This window comes from Agaricus bisporus (assembly GCF_000300575.1).
Source record: "Agaricus bisporus var. bisporus H97 unplaced genomic scaffold AGABI2scaffold_5, whole genome shotgun sequence".
NCBI lineage: Eukaryota > Fungi > Basidiomycota > Agaricomycetes > Agaricales > Agaricaceae > Agaricus > Agaricus bisporus.
In genome coordinates this window covers 2251964-2278345 of record NW_006267368.1, presented here as the reverse complement: position 1 = coordinate 2278345, position 26382 = coordinate 2251964, and the positions used below count along the sequence as shown (strand labels likewise).

Genomic DNA, 26382 nt, shown 5'->3' with positions numbered 1-26382 from the left:
AGGAGAAAACTCGGGATAGGCAACACAGGGTCATGATATGTGGTTTCAAGCAACACAGTCTGGAAAGCACACTCTCTATTCGCATCCCAGTTCAAGCGTCGTCAATTCTCCGTTGTGATGCTACGTTCAGGAGAATTCTCGGATTTTCTGTTAATTTCTACGCTCAAGCCGAACTTCCTGTACATCTCCGCATTAAAATTCAGATGCAGCGGATGCTTCCCATCTCGAATTAATTTACCTTGATATGTGAGTCTATAACAGTCTATAACGAAGTCATCAAGAACTGAATATTTATGTGCAGATCTCATCTACGATCAATGGTTCTCTTTTACAGGCCCCGGCGAAACATCGGGAGTAAAGAGGTATTGGCTGGTATTGGAGGCCCTCCAAATTAGTGGAGAGTATGGTAGCGGCACCCGTGGCTTCGAATATGTTATATAAGGAAGGTCCAAGTTCAAGTGTACAAGCTGTCCTTACTCTTTCTTGTCCGTCTCCGACAACCGGTCTTCCGATCTAGTCCTCCTATTCCTTTTGAGTCTGATCCGTGGTCGACAAAGGTCCCTTTTTCATATCCTTTTTAACGTCATACCGACCAATTCTGCAGAACCATAGCGATGACACAATATCAGATTTTGGTGTCGTCGTTCACTGAAGAAATTTATACCCTCTTGTTCGACGATAGTAAAGGCACCTTGGGCCTGGTTTCTAAGGTTCAAGTGGGCCATCACCCTTCTTGGATTACTTTTCACCCGAAAGATCGCTCGGTTGTATTTGCTGGGCTCGAACAATCCGATGGTAAGGTTGCCGAGCTGAAATTCGATCAACATGGAAAGGGAGAGGTTGTCGGTAAAGTCGAGAGTGGTGGGAGGGATCCCTGCTCACTGTTGGCCACCAAAGACGAGCTGTTGGTTGCAAATGTGAGTCCGAGGAAGAATTATCGCACTGGTAGCATTCAAGTACTGAAGAAAGTCTCACATGGCAGTATTCATCCGGTGTTATAAGAATTATTGCCCTCGCGGACTCAACTCCGTACCTCACATCTTCCTCCAGAACAATTCAGTTCTCGGGCTCCGGACCGAATAAAGAGCGTCAAGAGGGCTCACACCCGCATCAGGTTGTCATAATCGACGACCGGGAGGAGCTCCTTGTCCCTGATCTTGGTGCCGACCGTGTACTTCGTTTCAAGAAAGGCACCGATGGTGATTGGAATCCGTGCGGTCACATCCAATATGAATTAGGTGGAGGTCCTCGTCACATTGCCTACTGCAGTGGGTTTCATCGCTTTTTATCGGCTGAAAAATCACTTACCCATCGACGACAGATGGCGAGCTTTTTACACTCCTTGAACTCTCGAGTAAAGTCGCTCGCCACAGCTTCTCTCCTAACCTTGGCTCCCCTGAATTCATAACTTCGACCGCTACGATGTCTTCTCCTCTCCCCCAACCCAATGACATGCTGGCAGCAGAAATCCTTGTCCCACAACCAAATTCTTCTTTCCCTACCCCTTATATCTATCTCTCGAACCGAAACGATCCTTCTCCGGCAGGAGATATCATCTCCATATTCGACTTTACTTCCGATCCTAACAAGCTGCAGCTGATAGCTGAAGTCAGGTCGGGATTGAAGCACGTTAGGGCAATATCATTCGGTGGACCAGATGACAAATATCTGTTGGCTGGTGGTGTGAGCGGAGGTGGTGTTAAAGTGTTTGAAAGGATTGATGGTGGGAAGGGATTGAAGGAGGTTGCTAAGAATGAGGGCGTTGTTGCTCCCACCGGGTTCTTGTGGAAGTAACCGAAACGATTGGCAACCATGTATGTACTGTTGTATACAGTTTTCAAGTACAGTTATTCAATGAAATGTCAACGAATTGGAGCTGCAAAAATATATGATATATGATTGGTCGGACTTGCCGCCCTGAGCAGAGAGTTTATGAAGCGAGTGGACGGTCAATATTAGTCTACCTCCGACAGCCCGACTCCAACTAGTACACACATGTTTCTGATGTTCCGTCATCTCAATGAGAACGACGTCGGCCGAGTGCTGTAACTGGCAGCGTACACAAGCGTACACTTAGCCTTATTGCCGCCGGCTCGGAGCATGGAATACTTCGGGACACAACTTATACTCCTAACTTAGAGACCAAGCAACGCCTTCGCCGGCTCCTGGGCGGTCTATGACGTTCCCTAGTCATAAAGAGCATAGTTCAAAGTCAAGGAAATGTCCAAATTTTCGAAATTCACTCCGACAAATTTGGATTTGCCTCACTCTGGGAAGCCATTCACCGGCTCCTAAGTTAGGATAACCCGAAAGTTCGATAATTAGAGTGAGAAGTGATTATATTTTTGGCTTATAGACGCTTTTAAGATCCGATTGATCCGATTGTTAACCAACATAAGCCGGCCGACGCAGTCCGAACATAGGATTTATTACTTGCGATTAAAAGCTCGAAGGCGCCTGTCAAGCTCCTAACTTTCCCTCGTATTTCATCCTTGATATGAGTCTTTTACCCGTCTTGAAGCGCCAATTGTTGCGCTCATCGTCAAAATCGTGTGTACTTGTTTCGTCACAGCGCCGATCTAAATCAAAGAGCCTAATACAATCGTAACTATGCAGGTTTGCCACTATCGCAAACCACGACTCCCAGGATCTGCCGCTCTCAGGCATTCGAGTCCTGGAACTCGGACAACTCATTGCTGGTCCATTCGCTGGGCAGTTACTCGCGTGAGTTTTAATCTGAAACCCAGACGTCGTTTAAAACAGCTTCCGAAGGCATTTCGGTGCCGAAGTCATCAAAGTCGAACCACCGAAAACTGGTGACCCTTTGCGCGTTTGGCGTGAGCTAGATGTGGATGGTACAAGTCCTTGGTTTAGGAGCATAGCCAGGAACAAGAAGAGCGTGGCTGTCGATCTACGAAAACCTGAAGGACGAGAGTAAGCATTATCTCATTCTTTTTGGGATCCTTTTGTTGATGGATCTCCTCGTCCTATTCGTTGACATCTCTCCAGCCTTGTTCGCCAACTGGCCATCAAAAGTGATGTGATTATAGAAAACTTCAAACCAGGAAGTACGTCTACTTCTCTTCTAATATCATACGCGATCGCTCACTTCTCATAGCACTTGAACGTTGGTCGCTTGGACCCGATACTCTTCATCAACACAATCCATCCCTTATTTTCACCCGCGTCAGCGGCTATGGTCAGACCGGACCTTGGGCACCTCGTCCAGGATACGCTTCAGTTTGCGAAGCAGAATCCGGCTTCAGATATATCAATGGTTTCCCCGATAGTCGATCAGGTGGACTGTCAGGCCCGCCCGTACGTCCGAACATTAGCTTGGGCGATTCAATTGCTGGGTTACACGCTGCCTTTGGAACGGTCAGTCTGCTTCTTTGCCGTTGACATCGGCACAGAACGTGATCTAATTTATTTTCAGGTACTTGCATTGTTACAACGACAGAACAAGTTGAAGTTCAATCCCAAGGCAACGGGTAGCACAGTGGATGTCAGCATCGTGGAAAGGTATTTTCTTGAATCGTCTCGTTGTTGGAACTGGAAGCTTATGAATTATTTAGTATGCTTAACCTCATGGAAGGCATTATCCCGGAATATGATCGCAAGGGCAAAGTATGATTCTCGTTCACGTGAATATTTCGAACGTCCATTAACTATGATTACTAGACACGAGGACCATCTGGTTCTTCAGTGACAGGAATTGTGCCGACGAATGCCTACCCATGCCTTCCTGCATCTAGCGCTCCTGATGTTCCCTGTTACGTAGTTATTGGAGCCAACGGGGACACCATATACAAGCGCCTCATGGATACTATCGGCAGGTCGGATCTCACTGGCCCAGATTATCTCCAGAACCACCATCGAGTGAAAAAGCAGGTGGAAATCGAAGAAGCGATTTCGGCTTGGACGGCAAAACATTCGGCAGAAGAAGTCATTGACATAATGAACAAGACTGGTGTTCCTGTTGGACGTGTGGTCACGGTGAAAGAGGTTGTGGAGAACGAACAAAATCAGGCTAGAGGCGCTGTTCAGGATGTCCCTGTGCACTCGGCGAAGGGTGGGTCCTGGAACGTGAAGATGCAAAGCACATTCCCGTTACTCGATGGAGTTGACGCGAAACCGAAATGGGCCGGTCCGGATTTGGGATTCCACACGGACGAGGTGCTGAGGGATAGTCTTGGACTTGGCGAAGACGCTGTATCGAAGCTAAGAGCGGAGGGCATTATCGGATAGAGACGTACTGTTTTGCTCAGTATCGTATCAGACATTCGTCTATTATTTATCTATACTTTAATGCAGTTTATAAAAGTATATACCATTCAGAGGAGATTCCCACCTTCAACCATGTTTCGTCCAGTAAGGCACGGTGCGTTAGGCTGCATAGGATTATCTAGCGGGAACTGAGGCAGGCTTGAATTTTTGCTTTAACTTGAGCATACGCAATACCGCGGAAGTCTCGATTCTGGTTTGTCCAAGAATACCTATCAATAAATCGAAAATCAGTTAAAATAGCCGAGATCGGAAAGCAAGGCAAATGGAAATCTGCAGGCACAAAAATAACCCTTGTAGTTGTATATTAACAAGAACTGGCGAGCACTCGGAAGTTAGATGGAAGCGATTGCGTATGTTACTGTCCCTGAATTTGACAAGAATCGACTCCCGGAATGAAAACCACTTGAACTGGAGTCTGTTGGAGTAGGTCCCTGGAATAGCCGGGTGCGAAACGGACAAAAAGTGCCTTTTTGGCTGAAGATGCGGCGGGTACAGAAGTGCGACAAGCGCCAGAAATCCTGGCAGGCCGGGCGGGTACAGGTACGGACAAAGTAGACAAGCGCTTAAGGACATCTCGGCAGCTGTACATGTGGCTCGTTGGCCTTGGTGTCACAGGTCACAAGGTCACTCCCTTCTCTTCTCCATTCCATGACACGCGGGCACCCCGCGGCTCAGTACCTCACCGGCACGGCTTTCTCTCTTTCACCCACCCGCCGCACCCTTACTGCTATGTGCCTGCGCAGCACCCAGGCCGCACCGTGGCCAAGTTCCGCCTGTCTGTCGCGATTTCCTTTTGGCCTCCCGGGTAGTACTCTGCCAGGCGGGAGAGCTGACCAGGGCATTCGCCCACCTCATATACACTCTCCTGTCTTCACTCGAACGATTAATCTCTTGACTCCAGACACTATCGACACGGACAATTTTGGACGCTTCGAGGGAGGCCGGGTATATTCCGGATAAAAATTCCGACATTTTGATCTGAAGTGGCCGAACATCTATTTATATCGTGAAAAAAGCCTCGTCAGGGATTACGCCGAGCAGAGCGGCTTGATAACATACGTTCTCACCCGGCAACTTGTCAGATTGCAAGCCCAAATTTGCCCAAATACGACGTATTGACGACGTAGCTCGGCCGGGAACACGGCGGAGTGACGCGTTCGGTAATTGCGGCATCTGGATCAAATCAACGCGTCACCTCGACTCTCCCTTTGCCCGAGCCTTTAAACACGATAACATGGCTTGTGTGTTTTTACCTCGCCATGTCTTCACTGTCTCTCATTCGTCAAGCCAACTCGAGTTTCAGGCCTCGATTTACGCCGGTAGCCGTGTTTGTGGGGGGAACAAATGGAATAGGGCGTGGAATGGCTGAAGCTTTTGGACGGCACACCCAAGGAAAATCGAATATCGTCATCCTCGGGCGTAACAAGGATGCCGCAGACGAGCTCTTTTCTACACTTCCCTCACCAACCGACAAAATCTATAATCGTGATTTTATCCATTGCGATGCCACACGAATGAAGAATGTGGAAACCGCAACGAAAGAAATCCTCGCGCGATATTCCAGGGTCAATTTCCTCGTTTTATCACCTGGAACTGTAACGATGAGGGGTCGGGATGAGACGGAGGAGGGGCTAGATACCAAGCTTGCATTGCATTACTATGCCCGGTGGAAGTTTATCCAGGGACTACTCCCAGCGTTAAACAAGGCCAGTGAGGAAGGAGAAAGCGCCAAAGTCTTCTCTGTCTTTTCCCCGGGAAATGGCAGTGAAATAGATCTAAATGATCTTGGCCTCAAGACGACCTTTTCTGCCATCAGAGCGGGACTACAAATGCCTACGTATAATGATTTAATGATGGAGGTACGTTGCACCTTTGTGGTGCTCTTTCTTTGCGGTTACGACCTTAGTATTGACGCCAAAATCGTATAGGCCTTTTATGATTTCAATCCTGCTGTGACATTTATTCATGGCTATCCAGGATTTGTTCGCACTTCACTGTTCACTAAAAAATCCAACTCGACACTCTTAAACCTCGCTCAACCTTTCATGAACACTTTACTCCGTCCCATATTAACTTCGCCAGAAGATGCTAGCGAATATATGTGGCATGCAATCTTTAACAGTACAGGGGGTGTCTTCAGAACGGGATCGCGGGGTGAAGATTTGGGGAAGAAGAGATATTTTGGAAGTGAAGAGGCGAAAAAGAAGCTTTGGGAACATACGGTTGAAGCTACGACGATTCGTCCGTCACCTGATAGTCCGGCGATGTTGTATACGCATGGAATGAGGATGACTATGGGCTGATACTCCTGGGTCGTCTATCGTTCGACGTTCAACCTCAAACCCGGATATCTGAGCAGTGGAAGTATCCGATGAATGCGCTTTCAGGTGAGAGCGGATGGTGGGCAAATTGGACCACGAAGATCGTGACGCTGGACAGAAGCGAATGGCGGAGGGCATTATTGGATAGAGATGTACTGTTTTGCTTGCTATCGTATTATACATTCGTCTATTGTGTATCTATAGTTTAATGCAGTTTATAAAAGTATATATGTACCATCTGAAGTATGTTCCGAACAACAAGGCTTTAAGCGAGCCATACGACATCTTCAAGCACAAGGAAAAATCGACTACAGGAGTGACATCATTGCCGTTAAGATAGTTCAATTATCATATCCTGGCAATTTAAATTGAATATCACTTATCGGGTGGCGACGATGATTTCTCATGCTACATAAGTATGTACTTACATAGAGTCTCCAAGCGCTTGACCATCTATTTATATTGTGAATATTGTGAAAGCATCATCAAGGACTGCCGAGCGGAGCAACTGAATTAAAACATACGTTCTCATCGGGAAACTGGTCAGGTTACTCAGGCAGGCTATAAGCTTATGACCGTTACAAGCCTAAAGCACAACGTAGCCTGATGTAGCTCGGCCGCTTTATGTACATGATGCAAAACGCGGCGGGTGACGCGGCGTTCAGTGACTGCGGCTTCCAAGTTCCGAATCAAATCCACGCGTCACTTTGGCTCTCCCTTTGGACGAGTCTTTAAATACGTCTGGAATAGCTCGTATGTCCTCTTTACTAAAGCTTCATCATGTCTTCACTATCTCTCATTCACAAAGCCAATTCGAGTTTCCAGCCTCAATATACGCCGGTAGCCGTGTTTGTGGGAGGAACATATGGAATAGGGCGTGGAATGGCCGAAGCTTTTGGACGACACACCCAAGGGAAATCGAATATCGTTATCCTCGGGCGTAATAAGGATGCCGCAGGCGAACTCTTCTCCACCCTTCCCTCACCAAACGACACAATCTATAATCGTGATTTCATCCATTGCGATGCTACACGAATGAAGAATGTAGAAGTTGCAACGAAAGAAATTCTGGCACGATACTCGAGAATCAATTTCCTCGTTTTGTCGCCTGGGAACTCCAGATTATGGGGTCGGGATGAGACGGAGGAGGGTTTGGATACCAAGCTTGCATTGTATTATTATGCTCGGTGGAAGTTCATCAAGGAACTACTCCCAGCATTGAATAAGGCCAGTGAGGATGGAGAAACCGCCAAAGTTTTCTCTGTTCTCGCCCCAGGAAAAGGCGGTGAGATTGACCTAAACGATCTTGGCCTCAAGAAGACCTTTTCTACCATCAGAGCGGGACTACAATCCCCTACGTATAATGATTCAATGATGGAGGTATGTCACAATTTTGCAGTGGTTCTCTTTCGTTTTTGCCGTTACGATCTCGTTGACGCTAAATCGTATAGGCCTTTTATGATTTCAATCCTGCTGTGACATTTATCCATGGTTATCCAGGATTTGTTCGTACATCGTTTTTTACTAAGAAATCTAATTCCACACTCCTGAATCTCGCTCAACCCTTTTTGAACATTTTGTTCCGTCCCATAACCATCTCCGCTGAAGAGGCCGGAGAATATATGTGGCATGCTATCTTTAACAGTACAGGGGGTGCCTATAGGACGGGATCGCAGGGTGAAGATTTAGGGAAGAAGAGATACTTTGGGAGTCAGGAGGCGAAAAAGAAGCTTTGGGACCATACGGTTGAAGCGACGACTGTTCGTTCATAACCTGATAGGCCGACTACGTTGTATACGCAATGGAGATGAGGATGACCACGGGCTAATACTTCCGGGTCGTCTAACCTCGACCCAGATCTCTGAGTCGTGGAAGAATCAGATGAAGGCGCCTTCAAGGGGCAAATTTCTGGTGCTGTGCTGGAGTACCTCAATAACTGTTTAATAATTCTGTCGTATGTTGCTATTGCAGAGCGTAGTGTTTTGATGATCAACTGTTCGATTTAGCATCGGCAATCAATCTATCAATGTTCATTTCAACACACCACCATACCACCACCACGACACCACCACAACACATGCAACATGTAACGTACACCGCACTGAGACCGCTCAGGTCCTTCCAACCCCGCCCAAGTCACTGAAGCGACACATCTTCCTCGCCGTAATACCAAAATTGGTCTCTGGTCGATATGTCGAATCCAGTAAAAGGGAAGGCTAGCGATAGCAGAGGGGAAGACATGAATCAATGGCATTCGTGAGAAATGGTACAGTCACCTGCCATGGAGTGGGAGTGCTTCATGAATACATCAATGCGAATTGAGTATGATATACCCCCACGCTTCTCCACGTCAAGGCCTGTCAGCCAAGCAAGGATAGGCTATTCAAGTATCTGGCGGATCAATTAAATCATGCCAACTCGATAGGTATATAATAAGTAACGGTAGGGAGGGTTCCATTCTTTCTCCCCTTATCGGCGTCATGGAAAGGAATGCTGCCCCAAGGGACTTGAAAGAGGATATTGAGGTCAAACATGTCGATGCTCTAGTCGAGAGTCCGCCACTGGAGGAAATTGACCCGGTTGCCGAGAGAAAGCTTGTGCGCAAACTAGATCTCATCTTGCTACCGATGTTTTGCTTGATCTGTAAGCTCATGACTTTCGCTGACTCCTGAGATATATGTTGTCTAATTTGTACTGTCTCAACAGATTGCGTGAGTTTCGTTGACAGGCATGTTCTATTCGATATTCAGTTTCGTAGCTTGACTTGCGTTCCGTAGGACTGCTGTTGGTGCGTGGAGGGTCGAGTGTACAGCCTGTTTAGCATCATCGTTTCTAATACGGCACAATGTATAGGTAACGCCAAAATTGCAGGTGCGCCATCGAATGTTACTTTGAAAATTTGAGGACTGACATTTGTTATCAGGTCTCGAAGCGGATCTTGGCATGAAAGGACTCGACTTCAATATCGCGCTGACAGTGTTCTACATCTGTGTATGTCATCATCTCATCTTGTACTACGGTGCCAACCTATATTGCACCTAGTTCACTGCCATCGAAGTACCATCAAATCTAATTCTCAAACGAGTCGGCTCCATATGGGTCGCATACTTAGTCCTTACATTCGGGGCGGTAGCTTTAGGGTCTGCTTTCATGAAAACCTATGCGCATATGCTGGTGACAAGGGTATTTTTGGGAATTGCAGAAGGCGGAACACTGGTAAATCTAAGTTCATATATCTTGGCGAATGGACGTTGACGAAAATTTTGACAGGCTGGACTTGTTTACACTTTGGCGCGGGTGAGGTGGTGACATCAAATGGCTTTAAAGCTAACGTCTAATTACTTCAGTTCTACCGTCGCAAAGAACTTGTCCTCCGTATGGGATTCTTTTTCGGAATCGCCGCAAGTCTTTCAGGAGCATGTGAGTCCTTGAGTCCTTTCCAATGTTCAAGTCATACCAATTAAATATCTAGTCGGGGGTCTTCTTGCTTCAGGACTCTTGAGTATCCGAGATTTTGGTGCGATCAAAAGTTGGAGGAAGGTCAGATATTAACAAAAGAGAAAAAGATCAAATAACCAAAACTTTTATAGATCTTTTTCGTTGAGGGTAAAGAGCCTCATTCTCTTGGTGTATAAATTTAAACCATTTTTATCACAGGTATTATCACCATCAGCATTGGTCTTTGTTTGTTGGTCGTCATGCCAGAGGACCCACGTAAAACAAGAATGTTGAACGAGTCCGAGCGAGCAATGGCAATCGCTAGGATCAATGCTGATGCGGCAGTCAAAGTTGACGGAAGAAAAGAAAAGTCAACTTGGAAACTCGTCCTGCGCTCTTTTAATATCTGGGTATACCGTCTATCGTTGTATGCTTCACTCATTCTGATATTTGTGTATAGACGTCCGTGTGCGCAGTGGGATACCTTTTCGTTAACATTTCGTTTCAGGGATTGAGCTTGTTTTTGCCGACTGTGATAAACTCGCGTGAGTACTTCCATCGATACGTTGTGAATTTTCTCTGAAATAATTATCGTAGTGGGCAATTTCCGTGCGTGGTTTTTGGGTCATGTAACTCACTGAGCGTCGTGTAACGGATTATAACCAGCCGTTGTGGAGTCTCAACTAAGGACGGTTCCATGTTTTCTCGTTGGCGCAGTTTGGTCTGTTTGCCTCTGCTACGCTAGTTTGTGGCTGGATAACCGAGGCACTATGGTCATCGCTTCTATGGTCTCCCAAATAGTGGGATATGCTATTGCGATCGGTACCGAAAATCCTCATGCACGTTATGCTGGTTGTTTCTTGACTGTCATGGGAGGAACATCTTCTGGTCCTTTGGTAATGCGCCTTTCTTTCTTGATGTCGCCTCAGCTCTTATTGATCCATATCATCTAGCTCTTCACCTGGGGTATAGATAATGCAGCCCCCGATACTATGCGAGCGATCGCGGCAGCCCTCATTCCTGGGATTGGTGCCCTAGGTTCAATCATTGCGTAAGTTCAAGTGAAATATCAGAAAATTATGTTGACGTCATTTAAATTCTATTCAGTGTCTGGACATACCTTCCTGGTGACGCACCGAACTTTCGTACAGGGAACTCCATCAATCTTACAGCTGGAATTGCGGTTATTGTGTTTGTTTCAATCGGCATGTTGTATTTGCGACACGAAAATAGGAAGCGGGATCAAGGTGGAAGGGACTACCGGTTGGAGGGGAAGACTGAGGAAGAGATTAGAGATTTGGGTTATAGGCACCCTGATTTCCGCTACCAATTATGAACATTTTACCTTTTCAACGTCCTTGTGGTGCTACACTTAAAGAAATTGTACCGTGTGAAAATTACCGCACACACACACTCTCTCTGCCTTTGATCTTGCTATAAGGAATGGCCGGTGACACGCGGATTTCCGCCGCCTTATCGCTGCTCAATCGGAGTCAACAATCTTGATTTAAAATTAATTCAGGAAGGTTCTACTTGGTTCTACTGTCAACTGCGGTCGCTGCAGAAAGAATGCGAAACAAGGCAAGATACGCAGAAGGCGAAAAAAAGCAACCGCTCCTTCCCTCTAACGATCTCTATGGAATCCAGGGTCGCCGGCCGCGAAGCTACTAGACCTATAGGACACGAGTTTTTTTTGGATAGAATACCGCGGCACCCGACAGCGGGAGGACCAGCTGATTTGGCCCACCAGGGCCGCGAGGCCACGTTTTGTGGGCGTGTCCTCAACGTGCCGTAATGGTTGAACATTCAAACTACCGTATAAGAACCATGGTGAGCTTTCGCATTCCACTCATCTAAGTTGAAGATAATGATCTTTGGTCGTGGCAAGTCGGGCTCTTCCTCTGTGTCTTCTTCGCCTACTAGATCAATGCTTTCGACCGACCCAGATGTGAAAACGCTGGATCTTACGATTGGCCCTCCAAATAGCGCGAGTTCGGAAGCTGTGGGGCTCTGTAATCCACAGATGTCCCAACAACAGCGTCGCATGCTTGACCTCGTGAACGGGCTTCATAGCACTGGGTATGCTCGTTTCTCTTCCTCTCTTCGTGTTGGTTGGTACAAACGATGAACTGTGATGGGTTAGAGTCCAAGTCGACATCGACCTACCACAGATTGCTGTCGTTGGTAACCAATCAGCTGGTAAATCTTCCTTGATAGAGTCGATTTCTGGGATCACCCTTCCCCGCGCCTCTGGGACCTGTACTCGGTAAGGTTTCTCAACGACAATATAAGTCTAGTTTAGGGCTTTCTCATGATTTGAATTACAGATGTCCGACCGAGTGTCGACTTTCGTATTCATCCCAGCCCTGGAAATGTGTTGTTTCCTTGCGCATTACCACCGATCGCAGCGGGCAACCCTTGGGCCAGTCAAGGAACGAAACTTTTGGATCGACTATCTACGACAAGAAGGAAGTCGATGACAGGATCCGAAGAGCTCAACTAGCAATTCTAAACCCTGACAAACCCGCAAAAAGCTTCTTGAATGACGATGAACCGTCTCTTATGGAAGGAAATTTTTTAACATTTTCGAAGAATTGCGTGTCTTTGGCGATCAGTGGCCCCGATGTGGCAGACCTGTCATTTGTTGACTTACCTGGTGAGTTGAAAAACGAAAACGATGTAGTCGATTCGATGGTTGAAAGTAGTGCTCAGGTTTGATTGCGAGCGTTGGACGCGGCGGAAATGCTGGTGACATCAAGCTCGTCGAAGGGTTGGTGACCACATATATTCATAAAACCAATTGTATCATTTTGTTGACAGTCGCATGCGAAAGTCAGTTAGCACAGCTATTTTTTCTAGTTTTGGCTCACCTAACATTGAACGTCTGCAGCCGATTTCGAGAATCAGGGTGCCCATCAACTCGCTAAGCAGTATGATCCGGAAGGTAAACGCACCATTGGTACGTTCAATTGCATTTGCCGCACCTATTTACAACCTGAACAATCCGATTTAAAGGTGTTCTCACAAAACCCGACCGAATCCCTGCCGGAGAAGAACAAAACTGGCTGAAGTTCATTCGTAACGAGAAGGAGCCTCTTCAAAACAACTGGTTCTGCGTCAAACAGCCCGCTTCGAGTGATTTGAAGAACAATTGGACTTGGCAACAAGCTCGGCAAAAGGAGGATGAATTTTTCACTGCGACGAGTCCGTGGAACGAATTGGAGGCGATGTATGTTCGATATTTGAGGACGAAAAATTTGGTTGAGAGGTTGAGTCAAGTTCTGTCTGATCTGATTGCGAAAACGTATGTAGATCTTTTTGAAAAGACACAACGGGAAACTCATTCTCGGGTCCTAAACAGATTGCCAGGAATTCAAAGGGAGATCGAGGGAATGATATCCAAAACTCGTCAACAGATTAATGATTTACCAAAACCTCCCCCAGCCAATGCACTAAACGAAGTGGCAAAGCTGGTCAAAGATTTCGATGCGGATATCAGGAGAAACATTGAAGGCGTAGCATATAAAGAAGGTCTCATTCAGAGAATTCGAGTTCCAGCTGAGAAATTCCGCCGTGTCATTCGCAAAACGGCCCCGCCCTTTCTTCCGTACAATAACTCAGGCATTGGTCACAACCTCGCGGATCCTGAATTTCTCAAGCAGGAGGACGATGGAGATGGGGAAGTTTATGATGAAGAGGACGATGAGGATGAAGATGATGGAGCCACTGCTTCGCTTGACGAAAGTGTCGTATCGATTTACGTGGATGAGGTGCACAGACGTATGACTGAGTAAGTATTCTCTGACACTTTCATTGACTCTTGAACTAATACAGTGAAGGTCACGTTCTCGCGAGCTTCCTGGAAACTTTCCCTTTGTCGTTCAACGAGAGTATATCATGGATATATTACTTCAATGGGAGAAGCCAACGATGCGGTTATGCGATCGGGTTTTCCAGATTTTGGCGGCGCATACGAAGGAGCTCGCCCACCGCCACTTTTCAATGTTCGGTCAAGGACTATTGGAACAACGAGTTCAGTGAGTGATTCAGCTCTTTCGGGTGTATTAGGTGCCTAATCATATACGTACTAGGTTGATCATGTACGAGCATTTGGGAAATTGCCTTGAGGCTGCGAAGAAAAAAGTAGCGTGGTTACTGAAAATTGAGGGCGAACCATTCACGGTCAACAATCACTACCTGGCAGATTACAAGGAGAAGTTCCTGGTTTACTACCGTCGTGCTCGTCAAGATGCCAAAAAGTTTTCATTTAAGCCCTCAACTCCATTGACAAAACGCGCAAAGGCTAGTAGTAGTGGTAACGGAGGAAGCTTCTTTGGAACGCCATCGACGGCTGCTCCGAATATATTCACCCCGGGCGCCACAGATCCTATAACGGAAGCCCTAACCGCACTCTCTCGAGCGGGTTATCCAGGCCTCACTGAAGAGGATCTGCCCAAACTTCTCGGGCAGGATGCCATGGAACCAGCATTAGAAATCATGGCCACAGTCCGTGCATATTTCCAAGGTACGCTAGCCATGAATCTGGAAACAATTGTTTGAATGAGGTTTCTAGTTTCTTATAAACGTTTCGTCGATAATGTGCCAATGGCGATTGACTACGAACTAGTCCGGGGAGGTGGAGAAGATGTCTTTCAATTGCTATGGGGGAAGCTGGAATTGGATAAGCCCGGTGCACAGGAGATGTGCAAGGATTATGCGCAGGAGGGTGCACAAGTTGCTGATCGTCGTGAGGAGTTGGAGAAGAAGTTGGAGAGACTGATATTAGCCACTCGTCGCTTGATCAATTCTCGATGATTTGAAGCTTTCCCTGCGTCCATATCTTTACATTTGTTTGTAATCAAGTTAGAACTATCATCCCAGGAAGATATCTGAACGATCTAATTACCAAATGACCGTTTCACTCAATCTCCTTTGATGTTGGTTATAATTAATAGGTGACGCCTTCTCAAGTGGGAGAAATGGAGAGACCTGGCGGGATACAGAGTGGGGCTGGCAGGAGACAGGAGGGCCTCACGCTGGTCGCTCTCCCCTTGCTTGGCAGCTATAGTAACTAAGAAGGCTGACATACAATTCAACGGTGCACCCGATCCCCTTCCAGTACATGAAGTTAGCCTCGAAGGCCTCATAATTAGTAGTGGGACCTCAGTTCGGGGAGTGTTTTTAAGCTTTAAACTTAATCAATGATGCCATCAGTCAGTGCCGCGTATAAGCGAGCACAGTCATAGCTGTTTGGCCGAGTGGGAACCATCAGTTTCCCGACAACTTCTCCTGTAAATCCATATTCTCGAATTGAACTCGAGCCCGCCACTAGACCTGAAGCGAAATGGACGAGCGGAAGCCGATCTGGGGAGGACAACGGCAGTCTGATCCCTTCGGGTTTCAATTTATGCACAAGAAGCCTGGTCTGGTCAACTTACTTTGGCAAGGATATTTTCTCCGTGTCATCTGGCGCCGTAAAGCCGCCAAACCCGACAGGCTTGAGGAAAAGTTGACAATCTTGCAGTGGGCAACTCAAATCAGGACACTTTTGTCGGGACTCTCGTTAACTTTGAAAGGCTAGGGAGTTGCGGAGTGTATTATATCGTTCACATGCCGTTTGCGGCGGGAAAACACCCACGACCGTATCTTCGATTCGACGAACCCATGTGATGATGCGGACACTAGCATCGAGAATGACTTAACTTGGATATAGGCTCATGGGTTCCAAGGGTATTATGACAAGCCAGAGGTGGCTAGTAAGTGCTTGGCGGATCATGCATATCGTGATACTGATATATATATAATAGTGGACAGGTACAGCAATGAGGCTTCCATTCTTTCTTCCCTTGTCGAGCCCATGGAAAAGAATTTTATCCCAAGCGACCTGAAAGAGAATATCGACATCGAGGTCAAACATGACGATGTTCAAGTCGAAAGTACACTGCTGGAAGAAATTGACCCGGTTGCTGAAAGAAAGCTTGTGCGCAAACTAGACCTCATCTTGCTACCGATGTTCTGCTTAATCTGTAAGCTCATGACTCCCGTTGAGATCCGTTTTCTAATCTGTACTATCTCAATAGACTGCGTAAACTTTGTCGACAGGTACGCTCCATTTGACTGCGCATGCATTTGCAATAGACTGACTTGAGCTCTGTAGAACCGCTGTGGGTGCGTGAAACTGTGGAATTTACAGCCTGATATCGTCATTTTGATACTCAGGCACACATTGAATAGGCAATGCTAAGATTGCAGGTCCGCGGTCGAGTGTTACTCCGATAATTTGAAGACTGACATTTGGAATCTCAGGTCTCGAAGCCGACCTCGGCATGAAAGGACTCGACTTCAATATTGCGCTAACCGTGTTCTATATTTTTGTATGTCATCTTTTCATTTAATGGTATCAGCCCATGTGTCTGATGCATTCGATAGTTTACTGTCATTGAAGTACCATCAAATCTGGTTCTCAAGCGGGTCGGGTCTATCTGGGTCGCATATTTGGTCATTGCGTTCGGGGCAGTAGCATTAGGATCTGCTTTCATGAAGACCTACGCGCATATGCTGGTGACAAGGGTATTTTTGGGAATCGCAGAAGGCGGAACATTGGTAATTCCTTTCTGCATCTACACCTTGGCGGTGGACGCTTATGGGTGGATATTGACAGGCCGGACTTGTCTACATCTTGGCGCGGGTAAGGCGGTAGCATCACATGGCTTTGAAGTTAACTTTTACTTACTTCAATTCAGTTTTACCGCCGCAAGGAGCTTGTTCTGCGCATGGGATTCTTTTTTGGCCTGGCCCCAAGCCTTGCGGGAGCCTGTGAGTATCTAGTCTTTGTCGGTGTTGTCATGCATACCAATCGGATATCCATCTAGTTGGAGGACTACTTGCCTCAGGGCTTTTGACTATCGGGGATTTTGGTCCCATCACACGTTGGAGGAAGGTGAGTTGCCAAGATTCAGACAAAGAACCAAATAACGGAAGCTTTAATAGATCTTTTTTGTTGAGGGTAAACAGTTCCCATTTCATTCCATAGATGTCCTAAAATACATTTTTTTGCAGGTATCGTCACCATTGGTATCGGTCTTTGTTTGCTGGTCGTCATACCAGAAGACATACGTACAACAAAAATGTTGAACGAGTCTGAGCGAGCAATGGCAATTGCGAGAGTCAATGCTGATGCGCCGGTTAAAGTTGATGGAATGAAAGAAAAGTCAACTTGGAAACTCGTCCTCCGTTCTTTCAATATCTGGGTATAACGTCCATCTTTGCTTTATACCCTTGTTTTTCTGATAATTATATATAGACCTGTGTGTGCTCAATGGGCTTCCTTTTCGTAAATATCTCATTCCAGGGACTGAGTCTATTTCTGCCAACTGTGATAAATTCTCGTGAGTGTTTCCATTCCATAAATAGGCGTTGTTCGAGTTCTCTAACTTTTAGATGCATAGTTGGCGACTTCAGTACGTAGCTTTCGGGCCCCATAAACCACCACTTCTCATGAATATATCATCACCAGCGGTCGTTCAAGCACAACTAAGGACAGTACCCTGTTATCTCGTCGGCGCGGTCTGGTCGATTTTCAATTGCTACTTGAGTTGGTACCTAAATAGCCGAGGTATCGCAGTCATCGTTTGTATGCTGTCTCAAACGCTAGGATATGCTATGGCCGTTGGTACCGAAAATCCTCATGCACGTTATGCTGCTTGTTTCTTTTCTATCATGGGTGGAACTCCTTCTGGTCCTTTGGTAATTCAAACTCCTTGTTCTTGTCTCGCGACTTACAACTATCGATCTTTAGTTTCTCACTTGGGGTGCAGATAATGCAGCGCCAGATACTATGCGTGCTGTCGCGACTGCCGCTATCCCTGGAATTGGTGCATTGGGCGCAGTCATTGCGTAAGTTTGAGTTTTTTGAAGAATTTGAATTCCGTTCTGACGTAGTGATGATTTGCTCAGTGTCTGGACATATCTTCCTGATGACTCGCCCAACTTCCTTAAGGGTAACTCCATCAATCTGGCAGCCGCGATAACAGTCATTATGTTCACTGGAGTCGGTATGTGGTATTTATGGCATGAGAATAAGAAGCGAGATCAAGGGGGAAGGGACTACCGGTTGGAGGGAAAGACTAAGGAAGAGATAAGGGATTTGGGCTATAGACACCCTAATTTCCGGTACCAACTGTGAAGATAACGTCTTTCCACAACTTTGTTGATGCACAAAATAAAAGAGTTAATTGATCATGAACATGCAAGAATGTGCCAACACAAATACCGTCGAATACTCATTGTTCCCCCCGGCGAAGTCCCGGGCTCTAAGAAGGCTAGTCAATATCGTCGGGTGTTAACAACGTATAATCCTTGATAATAAGTTAGATAGCCGCATTGATCGGAGCGCTGTCAATGAAGAGTCCTTGAACTTTTTATAGATATAGCCAGAAGATGGTTTTGCTACCTCCATTCCGGCCAGGATTAGTCTCGTTTCAGCATATTGCTGGAAAAGCTCGTTGACTAGTTCATGAGGTCTTTTGGTGCCGCGCTTAGATACGTCCCGCAAAGCCTTCTGGATTGATGGTCGCTCCCGGCCGTAGTTGATCTCGGCATATCAAGTCGGAACACTCAATTCCGGTAATCCGATATCTGGCATCTGTGCCCCTTTGCTTCCAGCAGCGACCTAGATCCATCATCCATGGTCACCAGTGCTCCATGGTATTCGAAGTCGTCAACCCCTGGCTTTGATATGGCTCGCACGCACTCCGGTGGATTCGGCATCGCGTCGTTCATAATCAAATAAGAATGTTTAACTGTACATCGACGTCATTTGCTGCGGGAGCCTCTACCTTTCAACCCTGCTGCAAGCTTCAGTGAACACGTGGATTCTAACTTATCCCTGCTCGACGGTCTTGGTTCAGGAGTAATCTGGGAAAGTTCTGCCGTCAACTGCGGTAAGAATGTGAACATGGAAGCATGCCAATACAGAAGGCGGAAAGAAACCACCTCTCCTTCCCTCCAAGAACTTCAATGGGATTTAGGCTCGTCGCTCACTCGCTTACACACAAAACTACTGGATCCGCATGACACGACTCTCTCTTGCATAGAACACCGCAGCATCCGACAGCTGCAGATTTGGAGTCATGGCCTCGAGGCCATACTTGTCACCCGCGTTGCGTGAGCGTGTCCTCAACGTGCTAGGTTTGAATTTTCAGAGTTTCGTATAAAAACCGGGGTGAGCTGACGCATCCCATCCATCTAAGTTGAAAGTAATGGCCTTTGGACGTGGCAAGCCGGGCTCTTCCCCTGTGTCTTCTTCGCCTATTAGATCACAGCCTTCGACCAATGCCCCTGTTATTACACCGGAACCTACGACTAGTCCTCCAAACGGCGCAAGTTCGGAAGCTGTGGGACTCTCTAATCCACAAATGTCCCATCAACAGCGTCGCATGCTTGACCTCGTGAACGGGCTTCATAGCACCGGGTATGCCCATTTCCGTTTCTCTCTTCATGTTGATTGGTACAAACGATGAACTGTGATGGGTTAGAGTCCAAGTCGACATCGACCTACCACAGATTGCTGTCGTTGGTAACCAGTCAGCCGGTAAATCTTCCTTGATTGAGTCAATTTCTGGGATCACACTTCCTCGCGCCTCTGGGACTTGTACTCGGTACGTTTTTCCCGCAGCATTTTGAATCTGATTTTCAGTTTCTCATGCCGGTTTCATCACAGTTGCCCGACCGAGTGTCGACTTTCGTATTCATCCCAGCCCTGGAAATGTGTTGTTTCCTTGCGCATTACCACTGATCGCAGCGGGCAACCCTTGGGCCAGTCAAGGAACGAAACTTTTGGATCGACTATCTACGACAAGAAGGAAGTCGATGACAGGATCCGAAGAGCTCAACTAGCAATTCTAAACCCTGACAAACCTGCGAATAGCTTTCTAAACGACGATGAACCGTCTTTAGTGGAAGGAAATTCTTTGACATTTTCGAAGAACTGCGTCTCTTTGGCGATCAGCGGCCCCGATGTAGCAGACTTGTCATTCGTTGACTTACCGGGTGTGTTTAAAGGATGAAGATGGTGATTGGTTCGATGGCTAAAAGTAGTGCTCAGGTTTGATTGCGAGTGTTGGACGAGGCGGAAATGCTGGTGACATCAAGCTCGTCGAAGGCTTGGTGACCACGTACATTCATAAAAGCAATTGCATCATTTTGTTGACGGTTGCATGCGAAAGTTAGTCAGGATAGCTATGTTTTCTATTTTTTGGCTCACCAAATATTAAACGTGTAGCCGATTTCGAGGATCAGGGTGCCCACCAGCTCGCTAAGCAGTATGATCCGGAAGGTAAACGCACCATTGGTATGTTTAACTTATATTCTACACGCCTATTTAGATTTCAATAATCCTATTCAAAGGTGTCCTCACGAAACCCGACCGAATTCCTGCTGGTGAAGAACAAAGCTGGCTGAAGTTCATTCGTAACGAGAAGGAGCCGCTTCAAAACAACTGGTTCTGCGTCAAACAGCCCGCTTCGAACGATTTGAAGAACAACTGGACTTGGCAGCAAGCTCGGCAAAAGGAGGATGAGTTTTTCACTGCGACGAGTCCGTGGAACGAATTAGAGGCGATGTATGTTCGATATTTGAGGACGAAGAATTTGGTTGAGAGGTTGAGTCAAGTTTTGTCTGATCTGATCGCGAAAACGTATGTTTTGAAGCGACAAGAAAAAACAAGGGAAACTCATCTTCGCGTCCTAAATAGGTTGCCCGGAATTCAGAGGGAGATCGAGGGAATGATTTTTAAGACTCGTCAACAGATTGGCGATTTACCCAACCCTCCACCAGCCAATGCACTAAACGAAGTTGCGAAATTGGTCAAAGATTTCGATGCGGACACCCGGAGGAATGTTGAAGGCGTACCTCACAAGGAAGGTATCATTCAGAGAATTCGACTCCCCGCTGAGAAATTCCGCCGTGTCATTCGCAAAACGGCCCCGCCCTTTCTTCCGTACAATAACTCAGGCATTGCTCACAGCCTCGCGGATCCTGAATTTCTCAAGCAGGAGGAAGATGGAGATGAGGAAGTTTCTGATGAAGACGATGAAGACGAGAGTACCGCTGGTTTGTTTGTTGAAAGTGTTGAGTCAATTAACGTGAATGAGGTACACGCACGGATGACCGAGTAAGTATTCGCTTCCGATTTGGCTAGACTCATGAACTAATAAGGTGAAGGTCGCGTTCTCGAGAACTCCCGGGAAATTTCCCATTCGTGGTTCAACGAGAATATATCAAGGACATACTGCTTCAATGGGAGAACCCAGTTATATGGTTGTGCGATAGGGTTTTCCAGATTTTAGCAGAGCATACGAAGGAGCTCGTCCACCATCACTTTTCAACATTCGGCCAAGGAAGGTTGGAGCAGCGAATCCAGTGAGTCATTTATTTCTTGCTCTTGTTAGATGTTTTAGGTGCTCTAACGATATACGTACTAGGTTGATTATGTATGAGCATTTAGGAAACTGCCTTGAAGCGGCGAAGAAAAAAGTGGCGTGGTTATTGAAGGTAGAAGGTGAACCATTCACAGTTAATAATCATTACTTGGCGGATTACAAGGAGAAATTCCTGGTCTACTATCGTCGTGCTCGTCGAGATGCCAAAAGGAAAGCTCTTAGCCCTGGTACGAGGAGGCCTTCACCTACAAAAATGACATCGATGGCAATGGCAGAAGAGACAAGATCCCCGATGAATCGTTCTCGCTCGGTATTCCAATCAGCTTCAATTGACGAGGGCGCCGTGGATCCTATAACAGAAGCGCTTACCGCACTTTCTCGAGCGGGTTATCCAGGCCTCACTCAAGATGATTTACCAAAACTCCTCGGGCAGGATGACATGGAACCAGCGCTAGAAATCATGGCCACAGTCCGCGCATATTTCCAAGGTACGCGAATTCAAGTTTAGAAACAATTTGACTTGATTTTATGAGATATCTAGTTTCTTATAAACGTTTCGTCGATAATGTTCCAATGGCGATTGACTACGAATTGGTACGAGGAGGTGAAGAAGACGTCTTTCAATTGTTGTGGAGCAAGTTGGAATTAGATGGACCCGGCGCGCATCAGATGTGCATTGATTATGCGCAAGAGGCTGCGCAAGTTGCTGATCGTCGTGAGGAGTTGGAGAAGAAATTGGAGAGATTGGTATTGGCCACTCGTCGCTTGATTAATTCTTGATGTGTACTTGATTCTTTTCGCCGATGTCTTGAAATTTTCTTGGAATGAATAGACGAGGCTTTGCCTCTCGAGTTTGCCTTCGTTCACAAATACTGGCGACTCGCATTCGCCTTCTAATTCGGAGGGTCGAAACTCAAAACTCGGAACTGGCGACGGAACGAAGAAAGTTTGAGGAACGCCTAGCTGCTCCTCGTGCATTCATGCTTTACGTTGATAGTAACCACTAAAAGGGATCTCTGCTCCGAAAATACCCAAGCTGCAGGTCTCGTAACGATACACACCCCATTTACTAGTACCACCATAGTGAGTTTGACAACCATTCTATGTTCAACCTACTACCGATACACTCTTTATCTGGTAGATTACATTGGTAATATACTAATACAGAAAGCAATTGAGGGCGATCCTTGTCCAGTGAAGTAACATGGCCCGAAGCGTTTGGATCCCACACAACACTTCGGAATTTTTGCGTGATTTCTCACCTAAGTTTGTCTATATCTGTGTTTTCTTCGTCTCACTCTCTCGGTATCTCATCAACTCTTCTAGTAACGCCTTCCTCTCCTCCTCCGCTCTTCTCGCCTCCTCCTCCCTCTTCCTCAGCTCTTCTTCGTACCTCTTTCTTTCCTCCTCTACTCGTGCATCCTCCCTCTTCTTCGCCTCTTCCTCCTTCTTCTTTGCCTCCTCTTCATACCTCTTCTTCGCCTCTTCCTCCTTCTTCCTTGCCTCCTCTTCATACCTCTTCTTCGCCTCTTCCTCCTTCTTCTTTGCCTCTTCCTCCTTCTTCTTTGCCTCCTCTTCATACCTCCTCTTTGCCTCTTCCTCTTTCTTCTTCAACGCTTCCTCATACCGCTTTCTTTCCTCCTTAATCTCTTCAATGTGTCTCTTCCTTTCCTCATCTGCTCGTGCCTCCTCCCTCTTCTTGAGTTCGTTAAGCCTGTGCTGTATCTCCCTCTCGCGTTGAGCCCGCCTTATCTGCCTCACCTCTTCACGATTTACCGCATGCTGAATGACGCTCATCTGTTCAGGTGAGGTTTCTGCAAAATTAACTCTGAGCTATTCCTATCTATCAGCACTTGAGCAACCGTAACACGCTGCAATGCGTACCTGAGCTGTAAACCTAGCATTTGAGGCTTGCCATTTCCGTTTAAGAGCCTGAATCGTAAACAATCTCGGCGCCTTCATAATTTTGATCGCATGTAGAAACCTCCCCATCCGACCGCTATTCACCCATATCGTTACCTCATCGTCCGGTTTCATGACATCCGGTTTTCCATCCTTGTCATCGATCGAGACATCAATTTGACAGAAATTTCTGATGACGTGAAACATAACCCCGACGAACCAATAACAGTTTTTCGTGAACAGTCGGTAGAGGGATTTACATTTATGGAGTCGGACAGCCAGAGCCACGAGTTCGAAAAGAAAGACGTATTTCCGTGAAGGCATAGGTGGTATTGTATCAGAATGGATCGAAAAGAGGGATCGCACGCTGTGTCTCGATACCCTCGAAGATGTGGATTTTTTAGAGTCACTCGATGCATGTGAGGGAACACGTCCTAAAGGTAAATATTCTGTAGATCTTGGAACCATAGAAATTTCTTCTTCAACAGTTGGGTGTTGTTCCGGGGATAGAGGCTCATTTTCGAGAGGAGAGAGTGGAGGTTCCTCCTCTTGCAAAACTTGAACTCTAGGCGGTTCTGAACTCGAGACCTCAATTGGGTCTTGATTGGCCTCTGGTAGTGTCTTGAGTTCAAGAACAGGAAGACGAGAGTTGTCCGCGCCCTCGTGAGAATCAAATAAGAGACTCTTCGGCTCCTGGCCAGTATCGCTAATGGGTGGATCTACCTCCGTAGGCTTGACCTCTGGCTCGATCACTGAGTCGACCTCTGACTGGACATAGGAGAGCTGATCAATGGATGTACGGCTGCGACGAACAGGTGTGAGTATTCTATGTTGACTTGTGTCCTCATGCGGAGTCGGTGATTGGTTCAAATACTCGTGCAAGGCGTGTTGACTGTCTTCAATAAGACCGTAGGGAAGCACCGGGGTTCCATACACGGATGAGTTTTGATTGACGGGAGCAGAAAAGTCAGAGCGGAAAGAGCGAGTAGAGCCGGGAGAGTTGGTACGGAAAGAAACCCGTTCAGATCCGCTTTCGAAAAATATGGTACCTCGAGAGGAATCCACTTCCCAATCATCATCAAAACCTCCCCGGGGAAGTTGACTAGCAAAGTAATGAGGGGAGAGTCGGGCTGTCGTTATGTCGGGTGCGCTCACACTTGCTCTTTCTAAGACGGATTGATCACAGTCCAAGTTTGATGTGATATTTTGTTCCAGAAGCAAGGAGCTATCAGATTCAGCAGAAAACTGACGCTCGACAAGTGGACTGGACCAAAGTGCGTTGATAGGATGCTGAGGCATTGGAGTTGGTGGACGTGGAGCGTCCGATTTCGGATCCGCCGACGGATGGTCGTTTTCTTCGGGATTATCGGGGGCGACAGGAGAGGGTAATTTCTCGGTCTGTTCGGCTTCGTGAGAGGGTAGGTCGGCTTTTAAAAGGGGTGATTTCTCTGTCTGCCTGGCTTCTAATGAGGGCATCTTCTCTACCTGCGCGGCCTCTTGAGAGGATAGTTTCTCTGTCTGCTCGACTTCTTGAGAGGATATTTTCTCTGTCTGCTCGGGTTCTTGGGCTGTAGGCGATTTTGGTACAGAGGGATCCGCGGTGGTTTTCGGAGCCTCTTCGTCATCATCATCATGATAGGGCTTTTTGAGAATAAGCGAGGCAATATGAACGTCGTTCGGGTTTCTATACGGTTTATCTAGCACTTGGTATCGGTCATCTGCTAAGATCAAGTTTGCAGAGCTCGACTCGGATGCGTCGCTGATCAGACTCTTGACTGTCATCCTCCATGTATCGTTTCCCGTGTCCTCTTCATCCGAAAGGTCTCTTTGTCTCGTCGCATTACCACCAAACGTGTGGGCCTCCCAGAGACGCTCCGGCATATTAACAGCGTCAATGATTCGTTTTTCCCCCCGCCCCCGCCTTCTCCGTTTTTCTTCTCCATCCAATTTCTCTTCCCTAGCTCCTTCCCTATTCAGCTCGCCCACTGTTCGTTCGAAAAGCAGGTATTGTTCCCGGATGTCGTCATGAACAGATTTCACTGTAACGACGAGGTACTCGTGAGAGAAGGATGACCTCTCTTTCCAAATCGCAAGTTTAGCCACGTAGCATTGCTCCTTCCGATTGGCGCCTTTGGCTGAGTAGAAAGCGGTATAGAATAGCCAGAGGTAGTCCACAGAACCCTCCTTGAAGTGGAGATCCATTTCATTCCAGGCTCGCAACAAATGCAGGCGATCACTACTGCTGATCCTCTTCAGCCTCGCTGCTGACTCGTCTACGGAGTGGTGGGAGCCCCGGGGGCTTTGCGAACGTTCGACCGCAGTAGGCATGCTGAACGCCGGGGGATTTACACGAGTCCAGGCGGGAATGGGGGATCCGTAATCGCGGTTGAATATAGACGGAAGAAAGATGAGTCCGGTAGTTAAAGGGACGCAGGGGCGTGAAAGGGCAAACTGTTATCTCCCCATACGACAATTAACCAAAAAGTAGTGTTATTCATGGAGGTTGCCGTACAAATCATGATCCCCAAATTAGCAATTGACGCCAGGAAGAATTTCGGAACAATGAACCGAACCTGCATTCCTCGATAAGTTATTTATTTCTTGATAAAGCTCTTCGTCGAGTTACGTCAGGTAACGTCAAGCCACCAAAGTGTGAGTCGCGGGGTCTGAAACTATGTATTGGATGTAGCTTCCCTGAGAATGGTCTTTGTAGATTCGTAACATATCCCGATTGATCGGCTAACTATCCGGCCGCTCAATCAAACTAGCCACGCAACCAAAGACTTGTTTCTTTTGTGCTCGTTTTCTTTTGTGCCCGTATCATAGTCACCTATTCCATTCCAATTATCACTGAAACATTCCACCGCAGCAGGTTCCGTCAAGAAGAAGGCATGTGAAAGCGTGGAGAGATCGATGATCATGAGTTATCGATTGAATCCATCAACGTTTACGCCATTCAATCTTCTTTGGTCCCTGTAGAGATATCATCCTGA

General features: G+C 46.9%; 9 protein-coding genes across 9 annotated transcripts; 8 read left to right on the top strand and 1 right to left on the bottom strand.

The window, feature by feature from the left end:
* The first annotated feature begins 485 nt into the window (after positions 1-485).
* AGABI2DRAFT_192976 (hypothetical protein) lies at positions 486-1918 on the top strand. The gene is made up of 4 exons (XM_006461414.1): positions 486-557; positions 605-917; positions 983-1268; positions 1322-1918. The coding sequence occupies exons 2-4, from the start codon at positions 615-617 to the stop codon at positions 1792-1794; spliced, it is 1062 nt and encodes a 353-aa protein (XP_006461477.1). The 5' UTR covers positions 486-557; positions 605-614; the 3' UTR covers positions 1795-1918.
* A 562-nt stretch (positions 1919-2480) lies between these two features.
* Positions 2481-4319, top strand: AGABI2DRAFT_205273 (hypothetical protein). Its single transcript, XM_006461413.1, has 8 exons — positions 2481-2550; positions 2617-2724; positions 2773-2934; positions 3010-3068; positions 3119-3378; positions 3437-3522; positions 3576-3627; positions 3682-4319. Exons 1-8 carry the CDS (start codon positions 2498-2500, stop codon positions 4246-4248), a joined length of 1347 nt encoding a protein of 448 aa, XP_006461476.1. The 5' UTR covers positions 2481-2497; the 3' UTR covers positions 4249-4319.
* A 938-nt stretch (positions 4320-5257) lies between these two features.
* Positions 5258-6744, top strand: AGABI2DRAFT_222260 (hypothetical protein). The gene is made up of 2 exons (XM_006461412.1): positions 5258-6146; positions 6216-6744. The coding sequence occupies exons 1-2, from the start codon at positions 5547-5549 to the stop codon at positions 6588-6590; spliced, it is 975 nt and encodes a 324-aa protein (XP_006461475.1). The 5' UTR covers positions 5258-5546; the 3' UTR covers positions 6591-6744.
* Positions 6745-7388: 644 nt separating this feature from the next.
* AGABI2DRAFT_143356 (hypothetical protein) lies at positions 7389-8380 on the top strand (the record flags this gene model as incomplete). Its single annotated transcript, XM_006461411.1, has 2 exons — positions 7389-7988; positions 8060-8380. The coding sequence occupies 2 exons, from the start codon at positions 7389-7391 to the stop codon at positions 8378-8380; spliced, it is 921 nt and encodes a 306-aa protein (XP_006461474.1).
* Positions 8381-9088: 708 nt separating this feature from the next.
* On the top strand, positions 9089-11382 carry AGABI2DRAFT_205265 (hypothetical protein; the record flags this gene model as incomplete). Its single annotated transcript, XM_006461410.1, has 10 exons — positions 9089-9251; positions 9414-9479; positions 9532-9599; positions 9651-9824; positions 9956-10028; positions 10266-10456; positions 10507-10591; positions 10713-10942; positions 11000-11097; positions 11154-11382. 10 exons carry the CDS (start codon positions 9089-9091, stop codon positions 11380-11382), a joined length of 1377 nt encoding a protein of 458 aa, XP_006461473.1.
* A 235-nt stretch (positions 11383-11617) lies between these two features.
* AGABI2DRAFT_222252 (hypothetical protein) lies at positions 11618-14925 on the top strand. Its single transcript, XM_006461409.1, has 12 exons — positions 11618-11627; positions 11694-11876; positions 11935-12125; positions 12190-12312; positions 12374-12702; positions 12759-12878; positions 12937-13005; positions 13062-13350; positions 13408-13836; positions 13886-14083; positions 14138-14571; positions 14620-14925. The coding sequence occupies exons 2-12, from the start codon at positions 11841-11843 to the stop codon at positions 14859-14861; spliced, it is 2460 nt and encodes an 819-aa protein (XP_006461472.1). The 5' UTR covers positions 11618-11627; positions 11694-11840; the 3' UTR covers positions 14862-14925.
* A 978-nt stretch (positions 14926-15903) lies between these two features.
* Positions 15904-18287, top strand: AGABI2DRAFT_185708 (hypothetical protein; the record flags this gene model as incomplete). Its single annotated transcript, XM_006461408.1, has 16 exons — positions 15904-16072; positions 16127-16145; positions 16201-16214; positions 16281-16298; positions 16353-16420; positions 16476-16649; positions 16708-16734; positions 16790-16862; positions 16919-16986; positions 17037-17052; positions 17106-17296; positions 17350-17434; positions 17495-17506; positions 17563-17792; positions 17845-17942; positions 18003-18287. The coding sequence occupies 16 exons, from the start codon at positions 15904-15906 to the stop codon at positions 18229-18231; spliced, it is 1491 nt and encodes a 496-aa protein (XP_006461471.1). The 3' UTR covers positions 18232-18287.
* Positions 18288-19308: 1021 nt separating this feature from the next.
* On the top strand, positions 19309-22354 carry AGABI2DRAFT_192973 (hypothetical protein). Its single transcript, XM_006461407.1, has 10 exons — positions 19309-19518; positions 19583-19705; positions 19768-20096; positions 20152-20271; positions 20329-20397; positions 20454-20742; positions 20800-21219; positions 21270-21467; positions 21530-21975; positions 22029-22354. Exons 1-10 carry the CDS (start codon positions 19463-19465, stop codon positions 22265-22267), a joined length of 2289 nt encoding a protein of 762 aa, XP_006461470.1. The 5' UTR covers positions 19309-19462; the 3' UTR covers positions 22268-22354.
* A 259-nt stretch (positions 22355-22613) lies between these two features.
* On the bottom strand, positions 22614-25717 carry AGABI2DRAFT_178619 (hypothetical protein; the record flags this gene model as incomplete). The annotated part of the gene is made up of 2 exons (XM_006461406.1): positions 22614-23284; positions 23372-25717. 2 exons carry the CDS (start codon positions 25715-25717, stop codon positions 22760-22762), a joined length of 2871 nt encoding a protein of 956 aa, XP_006461469.1. The 3' UTR covers positions 22614-22759.
* Between the last annotated feature and the right edge of the window lie 665 nt (positions 25718-26382).

Excerpts from the sequence above, each read along its gene's own strand:
- AGABI2DRAFT_222260 (XM_006461412.1), top strand. The coding sequence starts at position 5,547 with ATGTCTTCACTGTCTCTCATTCGTCAAGCCAACTCGAGTTTCAGGCCT. Across the intron at positions 6,147-6,215 it reads ATAATGATTTAATGATGGAG|GCCTTTTATGATTTCAATCC; the intron begins GTACGTTGCACC and ends AAAATCGTATAG.
- AGABI2DRAFT_192973 (XM_006461407.1), top strand. The coding sequence starts at position 19,463 with ATGTCCCATCAACAGCGTCGCATGCTTGACCTCGTGAACGGGCTTCAT. Across the intron at positions 20,272-20,328 it reads GTTGACGGTTGCATGCGAAA|CCGATTTCGAGGATCAGGGT; the intron begins GTTAGTCAGGAT and ends TTAAACGTGTAG. Across the intron at positions 20,743-20,799 it reads TCTGATCTGATCGCGAAAAC|GTTGCCCGGAATTCAGAGGG; the intron begins GTATGTTTTGAA and ends CGTCCTAAATAG.
- AGABI2DRAFT_192976 (XM_006461414.1), top strand. The coding sequence starts at position 615 with ATGACACAATATCAGATTTTGGTGTCGTCGTTCACTGAAGAAATTTAT. Across the intron at positions 918-982 it reads ACGAGCTGTTGGTTGCAAAT|TATTCATCCGGTGTTATAAG; the intron begins GTGAGTCCGAGG and ends CTCACATGGCAG. Across the intron at positions 1,269-1,321 it reads TCGTCACATTGCCTACTGCA|ATGGCGAGCTTTTTACACTC; the intron begins GTGGGTTTCATC and ends CATCGACGACAG.
- AGABI2DRAFT_205273 (XM_006461413.1), top strand. The coding sequence starts at position 2,498 with ATGAGTCTTTTACCCGTCTTGAAGCGCCAATTGTTGCGCTCATCGTCA. Across the intron at positions 2,725-2,772 it reads TTCGCTGGGCAGTTACTCGC|GCATTTCGGTGCCGAAGTCA; the intron begins GTGAGTTTTAAT and ends CAGCTTCCGAAG. Across the intron at positions 3,628-3,681 it reads AATATGATCGCAAGGGCAAA|ACACGAGGACCATCTGGTTC; the intron begins GTATGATTCTCG and ends TATGATTACTAG.
- AGABI2DRAFT_222252 (XM_006461409.1), top strand. The coding sequence starts at position 11,841 with ATGGTTGAACATTCAAACTACCGTATAAGAACCATG. Across the intron at positions 11,877-11,934 it reads ACTACCGTATAAGAACCATG|TCGGGCTCTTCCTCTGTGTC; the intron begins GTGAGCTTTCGC and ends GGTCGTGGCAAG. Across the intron at positions 12,126-12,189 it reads AACGGGCTTCATAGCACTGG|AGTCCAAGTCGACATCGACC; the intron begins GTATGCTCGTTT and ends GTGATGGGTTAG.